The 17,887-nt window shown below is 44.2% G+C and overlaps 2 protein-coding genes across 5 annotated transcripts; both read left to right on the forward strand.

The window, feature by feature from the left end:
* The first annotated feature begins 7,291 nt into the window (after positions 1–7,291).
* On the forward strand, positions 7,292–14,317 carry RPP14 (ribonuclease P/MRP subunit p14). 4 transcript variants are annotated; one of them, XM_082662839.1, is made up of 6 exons: positions 7,292–7,427; positions 10,245–10,342; positions 10,443–10,527; positions 12,889–12,965; positions 13,650–13,728; positions 14,180–14,317. In XM_082662839.1, exons 2-6 carry the CDS (start codon positions 10,266–10,268, stop codon positions 14,234–14,236), a joined length of 375 nt encoding a protein of 124 aa, XP_082518965.1. In that variant the 5' UTR covers positions 7,292–7,427; positions 10,245–10,265; the 3' UTR covers positions 14,237–14,317. The 4 variants fall into 4 exon arrangements, with proteins under 4 accessions (XP_082518965.1, XP_082518967.1, XP_082518968.1 ...); XM_082662841.1 differs by having other exon boundaries at positions 7,304–7,427; positions 10,224–10,342; XM_082662842.1 differs by lacking the exon at positions 7,292–7,427 and adding an exon at positions 7,538–7,709 and having other exon boundaries at positions 10,224–10,342.
* A 37-nt stretch (positions 14,318–14,354) lies between these two features.
* HTD2 (hydroxyacyl-thioester dehydratase type 2) lies at positions 14,355–17,397 on the forward strand (the record flags this gene model as incomplete). The annotated part of the gene is made up of 1 exon (XM_082662838.1): positions 14,355–17,397. One exon carries the CDS (start codon positions 14,355–14,357, stop codon positions 14,859–14,861), a length of 507 nt encoding a protein of 168 aa, XP_082518964.1. The 3' UTR covers positions 14,862–17,397.
* Between the last annotated feature and the right edge of the window lie 490 nt (positions 17,398–17,887).

A 17,887-nucleotide genomic window follows, 5' to 3' on the forward strand; every position in this document is an offset into this window, starting at 1 on the left:
CATGCAAGTGGTTTCTGGTTTTTGGTGTTTTTTTAACATCTTTATTGGAGTATAATTGCTTTACAATGGTGTGTTAGTTTCTGCTGTATAACAAAATGAATCAGCTATACATATACATCCCCATATCTCCTCCCTCTTGCGTCTCCCTCCCACCCTCCCTATCCCATCCCTCTACTGGTTTCTGTCTTTAAGCTCTTAATGAAGTGCAATGTTGGCAGACGTTCTGTTAACTTTAAAATGTGTTTTTTTAAAGTAAGGCTTGTTCTACAGGCATTGGAAGACCTTGCTTATATGAGTTGCTACTTTCATTTCCAGAAATCATGTTTGCAATTTTTATTCAATTGAAATTATATATCAATTTTTAAAAATTATTTATTTATTTATTTATTTTTGGCTGCGTTTGGGTCTTCGTTGCTGCACACGGGCTTTCTCTAGTTGTGGTAGGCGGGGGCTGCTCTTCGTTGTGGTACGTGGGCTTCTCATCACGGTGGCTTCTCTTGTTGCGGAGCGTGGGCTCTAGGGCGCATTAGGACTTCAGTAGTTGTGGTGCATGGGCTCAATAGTTGTGGCTCACAGGCTCTAGAGTGCAGGTTCAGTAGTGTGGTACACGGGCTTAGTTGCTCTGCTCCATGTAGGACCTTCCCGGACCAGGGATTGAATCAGTGTCCGGCAGGTTCTTAACCACTGGAAGGCAGATTCTTAACCACTGCGCTACTAGGGAAGTCCTGAAATTATATATCAAAAACAAAAGGCATGAGTCATCAAACTGTTCCTTTTGACTCTCTTCTGTGGCATTTAGGAACCTAAACTCCCCAGGAGATTCACTCTTTCAAATCTTCTTACAGAGTCTGCAGCCATATAGTTCTGGAAATAAAGTGAGAACTTTGGTGAACATTGTGGTCTAAATTGAAATTCAGGACTTGGTCTGAATATTTTAGTTTATCAAGGAAGAGTAGAATATAGATCTTAAAAACAAGAGATGTGAAAATGTGACATCAAACTTGTGGGGTTCAGCTAAAGCAGTGCCCAGAGGGAAATTTATAGGCTGAAATATGTATATTAGAAAAGAAGAAAGGCTAAAAAATAAATAATTTAAGCTTGTATTTTAAGAAGCTAGAAAAAAAAAGTAAATAAATCAAACCTAGAAAAAAATAGAAGGAAATAATACAAATGAGAGCCAAAATCAATGAAGCAGAAAAGAAAGCAGATATTTGACATGTTGCTTGTTCCAGTCTCCCATATTCACCAAAAATTCTGAGCCTAGTAAGGCTCTGGGAGGAGTCAGTCTTGATAGGTTTGGGTAGGGAGAGATGGTTTCCTTGGGGAAGAAGAAGCCTGAAGAAACCCCAGACCTGGGATAACTACCCCAGATCATTAACCCTGTTAGATGCAGGAATTGTTATGTCCTGGGTTGAACTAAGAATCAGGTCCAAAGGAGCCAGTGCACTGCACCCTCAGTGGGGTCATCCAGAAAGGGGCATGTGCTGGCCATCCCACCTGGAAGGATAGTGGGCAAGGTGTGCAGGACACGGCTCCCACCTGGAAGTGGAAAGCACTCCACTGTCACTGGAAAGCGTCACTGGAACCCACACCGCCTGCAGTGGAAGCTCAGGGTCTTAACCACTGGACAGCCAGGGAAGTCCCTTGAGAGTTTTGTTTTTTAAATTTATTTATTTGTGGCTGCACTGGGTCTTCGTTGATGCGCGTGGGTTTTCTCTAGTTGTGGCTTGTGGGCTCTAGAGTGCAGGCTCAGTAGCTGTGGCGCACTGGCCTAGTTGCTCCGCGGCATGCGGGATCTTCCCGGACCAGGGCTCGAACCTGTGTCCCCTGCATTGGCAGGCAGATTCTTAACCACTGCACCACCAGGGAAGCTCGAGAGTTGTTTTTTTTTTTTTTTTTTTTTTTTAATTTATTTTATTTATTTATTTTTGGCTGTGTTGGGTATTCGTTGCTATGCGCGGGCGTTCTCTAGTTGTGGTGAGCAGGGGCTACTCTTTGTTGCGGTGCTCGGGCTTCTCATTGCAGTGGCTTCTCTTGCTGCGGAGCACGGGCTCTAGACACACAGGCTTCAGTAGTTGTGGCACATGGGCTCAGTACTTGTGGCTCACAGGTTTAGCAGTTGTGACGCACAGGCTCAGTTGCTCTGCGGCATGTGGGATCTTCCTGGACCAGGGCTCGAACCCGTGTCCCCTGCATTGGCAGGCGGGTTCTTAACCACTGCGCCACCAGGGAAGCCCTCGAGAGTTGTTTTTGACAAACCTGCAAAGTGGGTTTTCAAGTTTCTCTCTTGGCTCTGCAATTCTGGTCCCATGGTGCTAGGAAGACTCGAAAGCAGAAAAGCACATCTCCCTCTTGAGCCCCACTTCCTGCCTTTGTGATTATGAAGAGCCTGCTGGTTACTGCTCCACTGGGCCCTTTGGAGTGTCTTTAATGACGGTCTTAGAAAGAAGAAAGGGGTCAATCATCACAGCCCTCCCTCAAAGACTGCCCGAAGCTTCTGAAATAAGAGTGGAAAGCCCCAGGAATCACAAGTGGGCTCTCTTCCCTCACTGCCTGGAGCAGGGTTGTCGAGGCTGCTAGGGATGGAGCCTCCAGGCAGATGTTGAAGAGGCTGAGGGACCAGCAGTGTTTAGAACTCAATCTGCCCGTTAGTCTGGGCTTCTTGTTCTGGGCAGAAGTGACACCAGGAGTGACTGATGCAAGACATTGGATGGAGCTGCCCATGTGTGTAAGTCTATCTTCTAGTTCCCCATCCCAGGGAAACTTAGTTGTTGCTTTGTCCAAAGGAGGTCCCCAGAAAGTACTGGGAAATTGTAATGTATGTCAGGCCAGGCTGAATCATGTAAATTACATGACTGAATCATATAAATGTGCCAGGCGCTATTCTAAGTGTTTTCCATGCATCAACTTATCAAGCTCTCACACAGCCCTAAAAGGGACATAGGATACTGTGCCCATTTTACAGCCAAGGAGACCAAGGCATGGAGAGGTAAAGTGTCTTGCCCAAGCTCACACAGATAACAAAGAGAGAGAAGCCTCTTGGTTTATGATTGAAGGTGTCTTGCAAAAACCGTGTTTTCACCGGTTCAGGCAGGAGCTGTCTTGCTCAATTTCCAGCAGAGCCTGGGGCCCTGTTGGCTCGCCTAGACCAGGCCAGTGTGTGGCAGCTTCAACCACAGATCACTGAGGTCACACCTTGGGCCCCTGCATGTGGGATCTAGTTCCCTGACCAGGGATCGAACCCGGGCCCCCTGGATTGCAGGATGGATTCTTTACTACTGGACCACCATGGAAGTCCTTGGGGTGCAAAAGCCTCTCTGTGTTCCCTGTTTCCTGTTTGTAGAAAAAGGCTTTAGTCTCCTAGGCCTTCCCTGAGTACCTGAAGAGCAGATTCAAGAAGTTACTAATTAGGAAAGTGAGGGAATGCAGAAACAAAGTAAAAGCAGTTAAGAAACAATAGTTCAGTAATAAAACACAGTCCTAGTTCCTCCTGGAGGGATATACATAACAATCCGACACGTATCTTTGAGTTGCTCGGCTGGAACTAAGGACCCACCCTACACCCCCTGCAGGTGGAGGATGGTGACTACGTGCTGAGCACAAGCACTAGACCCCAGACAGGTTGGAACCAGAAGGTTGATGAATAGGATTCCTGAAGCATCACCTGTTACCTCACCAGCAAACAATTGGAAGAAAGTCGTCCACCCTGCAGCCCTCGCCCCAAACGTTGCCTTTAAAAGCTCTTCCCTCAAAGCCATTGGAGAGTTTGGGTCTTTTGAGCATGAGCTGCCCCTGCTCCTTGCTTGGCCTTGCCATAAACCTTTCTCTGCTCCAAACTCCGACCTTTCAGTTTGTTTGGCCTCACTGTGCCTCAGGCACGTGAACTTGGGTTGACCAAGTCTTTTATTGAAAGTAGCGATTTAGGACTTCCCTGGGGGCGCAGTGGTTCAGAATCCCCCTGCCAATGCAGGCGACATGGGTTCCAGCTCTGGTCCGGGAAGATCCCACTAGCCGCGGAGCAGGTAAGCCTTTGCGCCACAACTACTGAACCTGTGCTCTAGAGCCCACGAGCCACAACTACTGAGCCCACGTGCCACAACTACTGAAGCCCGTGTGCCTAGAACCTGTGCTCCGCAACAAGAGAAGCCACCACAATGAGAAGCCCGCGCACCACAAGGAAGAGTAGCCCCTGCTCACCGCAACTAGACAAAGCCTGTGTGCAGCAACGAAGACCCAACACAGCCAAAATAAATAAATAAATTAATTAATTAATTTTCAAAAAGTAGCGATATATTGGGTCTATTTCAGAAATGTTTGCTGAAATACTCTTAGGCCGGGTTCGAGAGCATTTTTTTAAAAAACTCTCATAGTCTCTCTCTGTCTCTTTCCAAGTCTTTCTGTCTCTGTCTCTCCTCCCCCACCCATTGCCCCATCTCTGTTTCATCATTTTGTCTCATACCCGTCTGTCTCCATCACCCACACAGACACTCTTTAACAGTTGGAAACCTGATTCTTCTGATCCGTCAATCTTTCAAATCTTCCAGCGTCACTCCTTTAACCATACAGACTGGGCTTTCCCATCAGCCGCTTCTCCCTCCCCCTTTCATCCCTCCCACACTGGATGACGTTCATACAACCCTTCCGTTCCTCGAAAGGAGGCAAAAAAGCAGTGCGAGTGGTCACAGATGGCGCAGTGGAAATGTCCTCAAGTTACCTGCCGCAGTCAGGGCCAGAGGGCAGCGGTGCTGGGGCTGCCGTCCTGGTATCTCCAGCTACCCTTGGGGCCCAGTGTTGCTCTCTGGGCTGGAGATCACCAGCATGTGGGCCTGGGGTTGCCAGTGCCTGTGATGGGATGAGGGTCTTGTGGGACCATAAGTCTAGTCAGGGTGAGGGAGAGGATGTCCTCTGAGCAACAGGACAGCCCCTCTCTCTTGGCTCCTGGAGGAAACTTTCTTTCCATGGTTTCTGGATCTTTGGTCTCTAAACCCTCAGGACAATGACTAGGAACCTCAGGGCACATGTAGAAGGCTGCCAAGCTCCAGCAGGGGATGAGAGGAGAAGAAGGGATTCTTAGGGGCAGGAAGTGGCACCACGGTGACAATCCCAGTGACCCAAGGTGAAAGCTGGCTGGGATTGGGTAACTGTTGCTGAAGGGCAACTATTAGTGTGAGTGTAGGTCTGCAGTCCCTTACCACATCTCACAGAGCCAGATGTGATACCGAATTCAGAAATTTCAGACTTTACAGAGGTGGTATTTTATGTATACCATACGTTGTGCAACACCCCCAGTGGGATCTGGGGCAGCTTTACATGATCCAATGCATTCGTATTTCTGCTGTATGCTCTATGCATATCCACAGCAAATGGGACAAAAGCTATAAAGAGCTTCACCGCAGGTAGGATTAAGCATTATGCCAGATGAAGAAAGATTTGGTTTCTGGATTTTTCTTGGATTTCAGGATTGCAGATAAGGGACAGTGAACCTGCACTCCCTGTCCCCCTCTCTCTTACCTTGGCGGGTGGGGGTTGGAGCTGACATCTTGAGGAAGAGTCTGTTCTTCCAAGGTGGAAAGAGAGACATCAGATGGGTGTGGTCCACGGCTCCACCTGGTGACCATTAGGGGCAAGTCCTGAATTTTATTTAACAATTATCAGTATTCTAAAAGCGATGCCCTGTCACTTTAAAATAAATCAAACAAAATGAATGCTAAAACATTGTGAGCATCTCCTATACCCTCCACACAGCCCCACCTGTCTTCCATCAGTCCACTTGGAACCCTTCTAGACATTATACTTATGTATATATGTATGTGTGTGCACACATAGACACAGACATATGTGTAACTGGATGAGGCAGGTACTGAGCCCAAGTTTGACCGCTTGCCGCTCGAAAGGTCAGTACTCGAGAGACAAGTGTTGGTGAAAAAAGTTGTTTTGTTCAGGAGGCCAGCAACCTGCGAAAATGGTGGACTAATGTCTGAGACCATCTCCTAGTTGTGGGTTCGAGGACAAAGGTTTTAAAAGGGAGTTTCAGGAGTGCACAAGCAGGGGGCTACGTGCAGAACAGCACGGTCAGCTCCAATAATCATCTTGAGATGGGTCGTGCAGTGGTCTGGTCAGTGTCATCTTGGTGTTTTTAATGTGTACTCAATTAGTAATTTATTCCAGGGTTGGTCTGCTTCCACCTCCTTAAGTTCAGCCCCTGGAATTCTCAAACAAGCAAGATTAATTCTCTCGTAGTTAGACATGGAAGGAATTTTGTAGCCGGGAAGGCTCCACAGGGTCGTGCTTGGTTTCAGTCCCCCCTTTTCTTTGCTACCCTTCAATCCTGAGGGGAACAGGGGTGGGACAAGAAAGGGAATAACGTTTTGGATAGGGAGATTAATCATAAACTTGTCAAGGGAACTCAGTTTTCAGAGAACGCGGTAGGAGTTGAGTGCCAGACAGAGGATAGCAGTGGTGAGCCAACAAAGACAAGGCCCCAACCTCATGGGCTTTACACTCAAGTTTTGGCAGCCCCGAGGCCCTCTCCCATGTATACCCCTGACTCATATCACACAATTGGTGGTAATACGGTGCCGTGTGGAGAAAACCATCTGAAGTCAGATGGCCCAATCCACCACTTATAACTGTGATCTTGGGCAAGTAACTTAGCCTCTTGTACCTCAGTTTCCACCTTTGTAAAATGGGGATGATCGTAATAATAGTTACTTTACGACTGTGTGAGAGTTCCATGAGATAACATATATAAAGTTTTTTGCATAGTACCTGGCACAAAGTAAGCACTTGATTATTGAATACACACGATATGTTTCACGAGTGCAGGGGCCATATCGTCTTGTTGCCAGTGCCTAGCACATAATAGGGGCTCAGCAAGTACTTAATAAACGAATAGATGAAACTTGGCTTACATTCGGAAATAGGACCATCTGGGTTTTTTTATGTCAACCCAGACAACACCTCCTATGCGCTGGGAGCCACAAGAGACACTGAGACCGGTTCTGTCCTTGGGGATTGCTTTATTTAGGAGATGCTCAGCAGAAGAGACGCTAGATATAAATTTTTTGAACGAATGAAGGCATAGATAAATGAATGATTACGAAGCACGCTCTCGGGCACAATAAACATGCCCTGAGTCCCTTACCCTATGCAGACATTTGCGCACACGGCTTTCTGCAGCGTGGGCACTAGAGGGCACTAAGCATGGAGAGTCTCAGATTCAGAGTCACGCCTGGGTCCTTAGGAGAACTTCGCGCGGTGACGTCATATCCTCTCTAGACGTCACACATCCGGGGGCGGGACAGAGAGGAGCCAAACGTAAACACCCCGGAGTTCGGGCCGTAGGCTTCGGGGGAGCTCCAAGTCTTGGTGGATTCTTGCAGGGAAAAGGAGTCCGGGAGGCGTCAGACCAGTCCGACGGAGAGCGGGTAGGCGGATAGCAGGGCGGCTGTTTTCCGGGAGTGGGCTCAGTTGGCCGCACTGGTGACGTATGGATGCGCGCGCCTGGGGCGCATGCGCAAGGCGGAAGGACGGCGGGCAGCGAGGAGCGGTTAGCGGTACCTACTGCTCCGGCCGCGGACGCCAAGGGCTGAAGGCGAGGCTGGGCCGCCAACCTCCGCGGGCTTCTCTACAACGCGGTCTTAGTCGCGGAGGGCGGCTGAGAGGACCGAACGGGTCACGTGTGCAGAGCGCAAGCGCCCGGCCTCCAGGTGGGCGCTAAATCCATGGCGGACGTTAGTCTAAGAAAGTTGAAAACGACTTAAGTGCCCAACAGTACGGGATCGAGGATTCTGGGTTTTTTTGTAAATCGTTGACTTCGTCCCAAAGTTATATATTGAATGCTTGCTGTATGCGATGTATTGTTTTAGGTTTTCGGGAAACATCAGAGAACAAGACAGAAAGATGCCTGTTTCTTTTGGAATGTATATTCTAATAGGGCGGGGGAGGGAAGTACGAATAAAGAATAAATGAATTTCACAGTTATGTTAGAGGGTGGTGAATGCTATGAGGAAGAAGTAGAGCAGTGGCATGGGGGGATGACATTAGATCTAAATGCTACTGGAATAAATGGAGGAATGAAATTAAGCAAAGCCATGAAGGAGGCAAGGGAATGAGCCGTGTGGCTATCTGGAGGAAGAGTATTTACAGCATGTGGAAAAGTAGGAGGGAGGCCCAGAGGCGGGAGGGAAAAAGCTAGGAGGCCTGTGTGGTGGGACTGAGCAGGGGAGAGCGGTAGGACGTGGGGTCAAGGTGGTGGGAGGAACCAGTGGTCCAGATCACGGCTGTAAACGCTTTGGCTTTACTCTGAAACGGGAATCTTTGCAAGGTTTTGAGCAGAGGAATGATGTGGCTTGGATGGTTTTTAGTAGGGGCACTCAGGCTGCTGTAGAGACTAGATTGGGGAGGGAAGCAGGGACACCTATTACTAGTAGATCAGGTAATGAGCATCCCTACAGCCACCAAAAAGGCTGACTTCAAAGATGATGATGACAGCCACCATGGAAGTGCTCACATTTTCCTGGTGAGCCTGGTGAATATGCCGGGCTGTAGGGAGGGTTTCACAAGCACCATCTCCTTTAATCTCAGGACAACCTGAAGAGGGCAGAGCTATCACTCACCCTGAGGCTCAGCCCTGTCAGAGGTGACTGCTCAATAAACACTTGCTCCTTCAGTCTTTTTTTTTTGTAAAATAAACATAACCTAAAATTTACCATTTTTAACTGTACAGTTCATTGGCATTAAGTACATTCACGTTGTTGTACAACTATCACCGTTATCCATTTCCAGAGTAGTCCTGAAATCTTTGCTGTTTTTGGCATCCTAAGCCCCAGTCCAGTCTCACTCCCCTACCTCAAGCAGCCAACTCCTCTAGGGTAGTCCGTAACACTTAAAAAACACCTATCGTGTGCCGGATAATGAATGGAATGACTGAGGGTCCTGTTCTCCTTGCCCCTTTAGTCGGGGAGACTCTGGTGATGGGGAAAGAAGCACCAGGTAACTATTGCTGCAGTCCTGAAACCAAAGATAACTCTTGAACATACAGGCCTCACACTACCACCATTTGATCAGTCCTGTATTCAGAAAGTGATGAATACTCTGTGCCAAACTCAGTAAATATTCGTGTTTGTTGAATGGACGGTTGGATGTACCTGCTTGACCCTGACTTCTCATTTTCTCTTGAGGTCATCATTTGGGGGTAGTTGGAAGTGGGCCCAGAGAGGTTTTTGTAAATGCTGGTCTATAGCTATGTGACCTTGGAAAAGTCCCTTTCCTTGGTTCGGCCTCAGTTTCCTGGTCCCTTTAGTGGGAGAACCAGATGTTAAACAAATAGACAATGTTAAGAGATTGTGTAACAAGAGTACCTAACTTAGGGTGTCACAGAAGACCTCCCTGAAGAGGCAGTATTCCTGGAAGAGGTGAACTTTAAGTTAAAATTTGAAAGATGAGTAGGAGCTATCCAGAGTGAGAGTGAGGTAGGGGTGGAGCCAAAGGACAGGGATTCTCTCCAGGGGGACTAGCATGTTCTGAGTTCTTGAAAGTTCCAGATCTGTTAGAAATGGCTTGAGTGTCCGTTCCAGAATTCTTCTTAAGACCTTTGCTGTTTAAGCTCAGTCTTTTGCAGGGCTGCCAAATAGCCCCGTACAGGCCTGGCTTCTAGACAGAGAACAGGCAAATCCAACGTGCGGGAGGCCAGGAGAACTACCACCCCTCATTCTTCTGTTAGTGTTCTGTGTTGACAGAGTAAATAAGAAGAGGGTCTTCGGTCCCAGATTTTACTCCTTTACGCTTTTTACTTTTTTTTTTTTTTGGTATGAATAGGCATCATGCCAGAGTGGTCTTGAGGCAGCTCAGGAGTGGTTGGAATCTCTGTGTGCCTCTGGGCAGGTGTTAGCTATCTTTGCTGAGCCTCAGCGTTCACTTCTCAAAAATGGGAATACTGATAGCTTTTAGCTCATGGGATCATTTTGAAGACATGACCTAAGTCATGTAAAGTGTTTAGCACAGAGCTGGGTACTCAGTAAGGGAAAGTGTTTGCTGGGATTAAATAAGAGTACAGTGGTCTGGCATATATAAAATATAGAAACTTCCATTGTGTCTGTATGGGTAACATCAGTTTGACCAGAATTAGATAAGTTATTGTACTAAGAGTTCTTTTAAAAAATCATATAGGTCAAATTCTCATTAAAAAAGTGAAAAATAGCTTGTGTCTTGGTAATTTCTAGCCCCCTTGACCCTTCATGTAGGTGTGATCAGCACTGGAAAAGATGCCAGCCCCAGCTGCCGCATATGAAAGAATAGTTTACAGAAATCCCTCTGAGCACCACTACATGAAAGTCCACCTGTAAGTTCAGTCTCCTGAGTTTTATTTTCGACTACTCTTTTATGAATGTGAATGGCATGAAATTTAATGCAATGCATTTTTTAAAAAATATTTTTTACAGAGAATTTCAAGATCATGGCATTGGACTGAATGCTGCACAGTTCAAACAGCTGCTTATTTCAGCCCTGAAGGACCTGTTTGGAGAGGTATGGAATCACTTGGTAGTTTGAGCACTCCTAAGGTCTTTGTAAGACATAGTGAAAGGACACTTTTCCCAACATTATTTTAAAACTTTAAAACCACATTTGAAATTGCAGAAGCAGACTTTCAGAAGTGATGAGTTTTGTGTAGGTTTGTTCTCATATGCCTTCTAGTTGACAAGAACTTGTTAGACAAATGTTTAGTGTAGTGCAACTCAAAGTATGGTGTAGACTGGCAACCTGCAAACTGCTGGGGTTTTGGGGGGTTTTTTTGCCTGTTGTGGCTTGTACCAGAATGTAAATGAGCACACCGTTTCCTTTACTGAGACAGTCTCCAATGAAAAAAAACTGAGCTGAAATAAACAGTGTGCTCACTGATATTGTTGATTTCCACTCTGGCGCAGCTCCTTATCACAGACCAGCACTTTGAGTAGTCTGTTTTCGCATTCAATTGAAAACAAGTAGAGTTTTGAAGAGAGAACAAAGACAGATGATTCTCAGGAAATTATTTCCTGATACATATTCTATCAAATTAAAATCTATCAAGCACTCATCAAAATAAAAACGTTTACTCTGCAAAAGATTTGGTTCAGAGGCTGAAAAACAGACTACAGACTGGGGGGAAGATATTTGTAAACCACATGTCTGACAAAGGACTAATATCTAGAATATATAAAGATCTCTTAAAACTCAGTAGTAAAGAAAAATACTCAAACACTCCAATTAGAAAATGGGCAAAAGTGGGAGTTCCTTGGTGGTCTAGTGGTTAGGATTCGGCGCTTTCACCGCAGAGGCTCGGGTCCTATCCCTGGTTGGGGAACCATCCCGCGTGCCACATGGCATGGCGCGGTGCAGCCAAAATCCAAAAAAATATTCTTAAAAATGGGCAAAAGATATGAACAGACATTTCACTAAAAAGGGTGTACAGTTGGCAAAGAAGCACAGGTATGGAAAGATGTTCAGCATCATTAGCCATTAGGGAAATGCACATTAAAACCACAATGACACATTACTATACACTTGGCAGAATGACTGAAATGAAAAATAGTGATAACACTAAATGCTGGTGAGGATGCAGAGAAACTAAATCACTCATACGTTGCTGGTGGGCATGTAAAATGGTGCAGCCACTTTGGAACAGTTTGGCAGTTTCCTTTAAAAAACTATGGTAGTTGTTTTTAAACTACCCTACAACCCAGCAATTGCATACCTGGCTGTGTATCCCAGAGAAATGAAAACTTATGTCCACACAAAAACGTGTACACAAGTGTTCATAGCACCTTTATTAGTAAGAGCCCCAAAATAGAAATAAGCCACATGCCCTTCAGTGGGTGAATAGTTAAACAAACTATGGTACATTCATACCGTGGAATATACTCAGTAATGAAAAGGAATAAACCATAGATACACCTGACAAATTGACGGAATCTCTAGAGAATTACGCTGAGTGAAAAAGCCAATCCCAAAAAGTAATATACTGGGTGATTCCATGTATATAATGCTCTTGAAATAACATAATTATCATAATTGTATAATCTAGAGAAAGATAAGTGTTTGCCTGGGTTTAGGGATGAGGAGGAGTGGCGGGTGTGGCTGTAAAGGGGGTCGAAGGAGAGAGCCTTGTGATGCTATAGCTCTTTATCGTGATAATGGTAATACTTAAATTACCTGTATGGTAATATTGCATAGAACTACACACATATACATGTAAACAAATATGAGTGCATGTATAATTGGCAAAATGGGGATAAGCTCTGATTTATTATTTTCGGTTTTCTGGTTTTGATATTGTACTGTAGTTATGCAAGATGTTGACACTGGGGGAGGCTGAGTGAAGGGTGCATGGAATCTTCCTGCACATTTTTTTTGCAATCTCATGTGACTAATTTTTCAAAATAAAAAGTATGAGAAAAAAAATCCATGCACCCTCTATATGTCAAGTATAAAACCTGGTTCCTGGGGATGTAGTTGTAAACAAACAGACATGGCTTCTGCCTCATGGTCTTGGTTATTTTAATAGGAAACCATCTTGAACAATTAATGGCAAGAACGATGAGTATCTTGAAATAGGAAGTATGTGGGTCCTGTATGTGAAAGAGCGTAGCAACCAGTTGAGGTTAATCTTGGGAATCAAGGAAGGAGCAATTTAAACGAAGACTTGCGAAAGGTAAAGAGGCCTTAGCAATATGAAGAGGTACAGGAAGAATGTTCCAGGCAGGGGGAAGTTATAAAAAAGCAGGCCCAGTACTCCAATCCATTAAATAAAATACTGATTTTTTGGAGAAGAAAAGCAGTTGACAGAATTAGTTATTAGAGTTCAAGAGTAATGATGATAATAGTCTGCTGACAGCATTATTCCATACTTAGGTTGATGCTGCTTTACCCTTGGACATTCTAACCTACGAAGAGAAGACCTTGTCAGCCATCTTGAGAATATGCAGCAGGTACGACAGACAGTGGAACACTTCTAGTTTAACAGAGCAGAGAGACGGATGGCAAAAAAAGAGCAAAGGTGCTCTTCTCTGAGAATGAGAAGAATTTTGTCATTGTGAACTCCAGCCAGCTTTTGGAAGTTTAAATTGGGGAGAATATGAACATTCATCCACCAGGAACTTACACCCTAGAGAGCCAAACTTGTGATTTGCTTAAAACTATAATGTTTCCCAATTGATAGTCAGGGTTGCAAACTCAGAAGTGTATATTTTAGAAACATTCCTGATTGAGGTTCATGTTTTTCTTTGCCTTTGACATACTGTGCTTTTATTTTTTATTTTATATTTATTTATTTATTTATTTTTGCGGTATGCGGGCCTCTCACTGTTGTGGCCTCTCCCGTTGCGGAGCACAGGCTCCGGACGCGCAGGCTCAGTGGCCATGGCTCACGGGCCCAGCCGCTCCGCAGCATGTGGGATCTTCCCGGACCGGGGCATGAACCCGTGTCCCCTGCATCGGCAGGTGGACTCTCAACCACTGCGCCACCAGGGAAGCCCTGTGCTTTTATTTTTAAAGTTTTCTTATTTTAAATAGGTTTTCTGGTAGAAACTACTTTCTGGACCATCATAAACAAAAGTACTAGGGAGATGTTGCAGGGACAAATCTTTACTTAGGCTTTCTCGATCTTTCCGTAGTGGTCTTGTCAAATTGTGGAGCTCTTTGACCCTGTTAGGATCCTATAAAGGCAAGAAATGCGCTTTCAGAGTGATTCAGGTAAAGACCATTCCTTCACATATTCCAAATGAGCTGAGTAGTAGACCAAACTACTTATTAATATGTGTCTCATTTTTGCGCTTGCATAAATCTAGTGTTGTTAACATCATCCAGCTGGGAGGGGAAAATTCAGGGCTTCATTAATTACAAAAATGTGAGACAAAGCACTTAGGTTTTAAATTTTATGGGGGAGGTTTGGGAATAAAACTTGGAACACCTGTGGAAAAGTCTTAACTTTTGTTGCTTAATGCCTAGCGCCTAATGTATTGGAATGCTCTTTCTGAGTTTATCATGACCACTTATTTATCTAAGGCTAGCTCTCAGGATGCTCTTTAAAATGCTACTACCTCACTTTGGCTTATCCTATAGAATAGGGCATGTTTCTACACTGTACTGTGTTGTGGTGCAGTTTTCTCCTGATACTGCCTTAAACTTTTTCTTTCTCTTATAGGTTTCTCCATTTCTCCTTGCATTATCTGGTAACAGTAGAGAACTAGTATTGAATTGAGTAGTCTTCAATTTCAGAAGTATTCCTCGCTCTCAAAAGTACATTTTGGTGCCAGCATAATGTGTGAAGACTGAAACAGCCTAAAAGCTCCTGTTGATGGAATTTGAGACCTCTGAAGATGCTCCCAGTAATTTCTAGCCATCGCCTTGGGTGGGGTAGGCTTCAGAGGCGTATCTGCCTGAACCAAGCAGTGCTAAACAGGCAGCACTTACAGCATGTGCACATCAGAGTTGGAGACCGGGCTGAACTCAGTAGGGCCTTCACACAGAGGGATGTGGCTATCTTCTCAGAATTAACAGGGGATGTCAATCCTTTGCATTTGGATGAAGATTTTGCAAAACACACCAGATTTGGAAAGACGATTGTACATGGAGTTTTGATCAATGGACTTATTTCAGCTCTCCTAGGTACTAAAATGCCAGGGCCAGGCTGTGTATTTCTTTCCCAGGAAATTAACTTTCCAGCGCCTTTATATGTTGGGGAAGTTGTTTTAGCTTCTGCAGAAGTGAAAAAGCTGAAGCGGTTCCTTGCTATTATTGCAGTGTCATGTTTTGTACTAGAAAGTAAAAAGACTGTTATGGAAGGCTGGGTTAAAGTTATGGTCCCAGAAGCTCCCACATCCTGAAATATGTCTTTAAAGATGCAAGTTCAGACATCAGTGTTACTGTTATTGAACAGCCTCTGACGAAAACAGGGATTGCTGTTCTTCACCAAGGAGGGGCTGATGGACCCATAAACCCACATTGGTGGAGGGGAGCTGATAGAGGGGTGTTCCATTGTCCACTTATGCTTTGGCCTTATGCATCACACAGGCTTAAGTATATTTATCATCTGTCTATAGGGAATTCCCTGATGGTCCAGTGGTTAGGACTCTGGGCTTTCACTGCCGTGGGTGCGAGTTCAGTCCCTGGTTGGGGAACTAAGGTCCCGCAAGCTGTGTGACACAGCCAAAAAAAAAAGCAAAGAAAAAGTGACTAGACGAAATCAGAGGTGGGGCTTCCTTGGTGGCACAGTGGTTAAGAATCCGCCTGCCAGTGCATGGTTCACGGGTTCGAGCCCTGGTTCAGGAAGATCCCACATGCCGTGGAGCAAGTAAGTCTGTGCACCACAACTGAGCCTGCGCTGTAGAGCCTGTGAGCCACAACTGCTGAGCCCGCGTGCCACAACTACTGAAGCCCACACCTAGAGCCCGTGCTCTGCAACAAGAGAAGGCACCACAGTGAGAAGCCCGAGCACCACAACGAAGAGTAGCCCCTGCTCTCTGCAACTAGAGAAAGCCCGCGTGCAGCAACGAAGACCCAACGTAGCCATAACTAACTAAATTAATTAATTAATTAAAAAAAAAGAAAATCATAGGTGATTCTAAGGTTGGACATTGTGTCCAGGCTCCCATGAGGTGCCATTAAAAAAAAACCAAAAACTGAAAAAATATTGGGAGAGTTACCATTTAGCTTAATGTTCTACTTTTAGGATTTCAGACCTGATTAGATTTGCATTTGGATAAGAGAAACCTACCTATATCTGTGTAGAATAAGTTTCTCACTGAATTTATAACTAGCTAGCATTTAATTACTGAAGAAGATAGGTCATCTTTGAACACCTATCTTTTACTAGTAAATATTCTTAGATTCTGTTCTTCAGCAGTTTCTGGGTCAGAGTTTATTGTAATTTGTTACTGTTTACACCAAGATGGTAATTTGTTCAATGTTCAGTGTCACTTGCCCTTCAGATGGTTTTCCTGTTATCGGAGGAGGGCTTATGTGCAGATTTGGACTCAGCTATGTAAGTTCTCTTGGTCTCGTGTATAAAACAGGGATAAAAACACCTGCCACACAGGATTGTTGGAGGTGACAGATACAAATAGTTAAGCACAAGGTCTAGCTTATAAACAGTAGCTACTACTATTGCCCATTCTCTTCTGTGAATAAGGTTAGAGGTTTTCCTGAGTTTGGTGCTAACTGGCCAAAAGTTAGAGAACAGACCAGTCTTTCAGGATGTCAGCCAATCTCTGTTGGTATTCTAAACTTGGAATAGATCTTGAATGCAAAGCTCCTATTTTAGTAATCCAGATTTGTTTATCTCTCCCTTGAAAATACTGTGGGGTCCCCCCTTATATAAATAATATATGCTTTTATTTTAAAAATTATAAGGTAAAAAATTTAAGGAACACTGTGGAGGCCACGTTCTTAAGAGCTGAGGGGTATTAGAGAGGAAATGTGCCTAATGTGTTATTACTAACTGGTCATGCCCAACATAGCCAACACTATTAAGACAAGAATCTATAGTAGAACATACAGATGGTCCACCTGTGCTCTGTAGCTTTAGGTGGTGGCTCAGACCACAGCTAGAAGCTTTGATGAGGAAGGTAAGATCAGGTTTAATTGGTTGCATCAACCAACATTTCCTGGAAAAAGATTTTTTCTTCCTGCTGGTGGATGAGTAACTAGATTTTTAATTTATTTTTTACATCAAGGGGGTCAGACTACTAGAAGGAATTATTCTAGTCACTAGAGGGCAGTGATGTGTATAAATAAAGTGAGTATTTTAAACTTTAATACTGTACCATACTCTAGTTTGTTGGTGAGATGAAAATACCAAAATCAGAGTGAGAAGCAAGGATGCCATTATCATGAGTTTCAAAATGGGCAGCATGTGTAGATTTAGATCCACCTGAAGAAGGTGTATTTATAGGTGAAATACTATACATGCCTAAAATTTGATATGACATTGAAAAACAAAATGGGAAACTTAAGTCACAAAATAGAGACTTGAAGCTAAGACTGTATACTCCTGCAGAACTCATTCTCTGGGACTTAGCAGCAGTCCTGAAGCATGGGTTCATAAGTAGAGTGTGATGTAATCATTAATACTATAAGCTGCCATTCTTTCAATGATAAGCCAATTTTCTACATTAATTCTAATCCTTTAAACAGTTTTATGAAGTTAATGTTCCATTTTATAGGCAAGGAAACAGACTGATGTGGTGTGACTTGCCCAAGGTTGTACAGGTAATATGCAGTAGAGCTGGGATTCAAATAGCCCTGCCTGGCTCCAGGGCATTTTTTCCATCACCCTGTGGGTCTTAAAATGTTCCCATACTGGAACACTTTCAGTTTCTATAATGATATCTTGTTATGTGGCAGTAAAGTGTTTGGAACCACTATTCTATATAATTCTGTTTATATTCAGAATGTTCTAGATCTTATTCCCTTGCTACAGTTGTAGTGTTTTCCCCTTTGCTGTTACTTGATGGCTTCTACCCATACCTATTGCCTACACTTTTTCTAAGCTGACATTCAGTGATTATTTGTCTTCAGAGCAGAATTACTGAAAGAGTTATTCTAAAAATGAAACATCATGTGCAAGTCAAGTATGGTGGGGAGGGATGGATGTCAGATCTGGTGGATAGCTGATTAATACTCTGTAACTTAAAGTAGCTTCTCAATATGAGCATTTCTTTTTTTTTTTTTTTTTTTTGTGCTCAGTAGATGTCATGGTCTTCTTTGTGAACCAGTGATCTTTGTAAACCAATAAAAAGTTGGAATAGAGAAGCAGGCAAGAAGTTAGGGATACTTGTCTGTACACAATGACTTGTTGTTTTTACTCAGAGCCAAGATTCTCAGACCTCTCATGCTCTGTTAAAGCTGACTA

This window comes from Grampus griseus, assembly GCF_964374135.1.
Source record: "Grampus griseus genome assembly, chromosome: 10".
Lineage (NCBI taxonomy): Eukaryota > Metazoa > Chordata > Mammalia > Artiodactyla > Delphinidae > Grampus > Grampus griseus.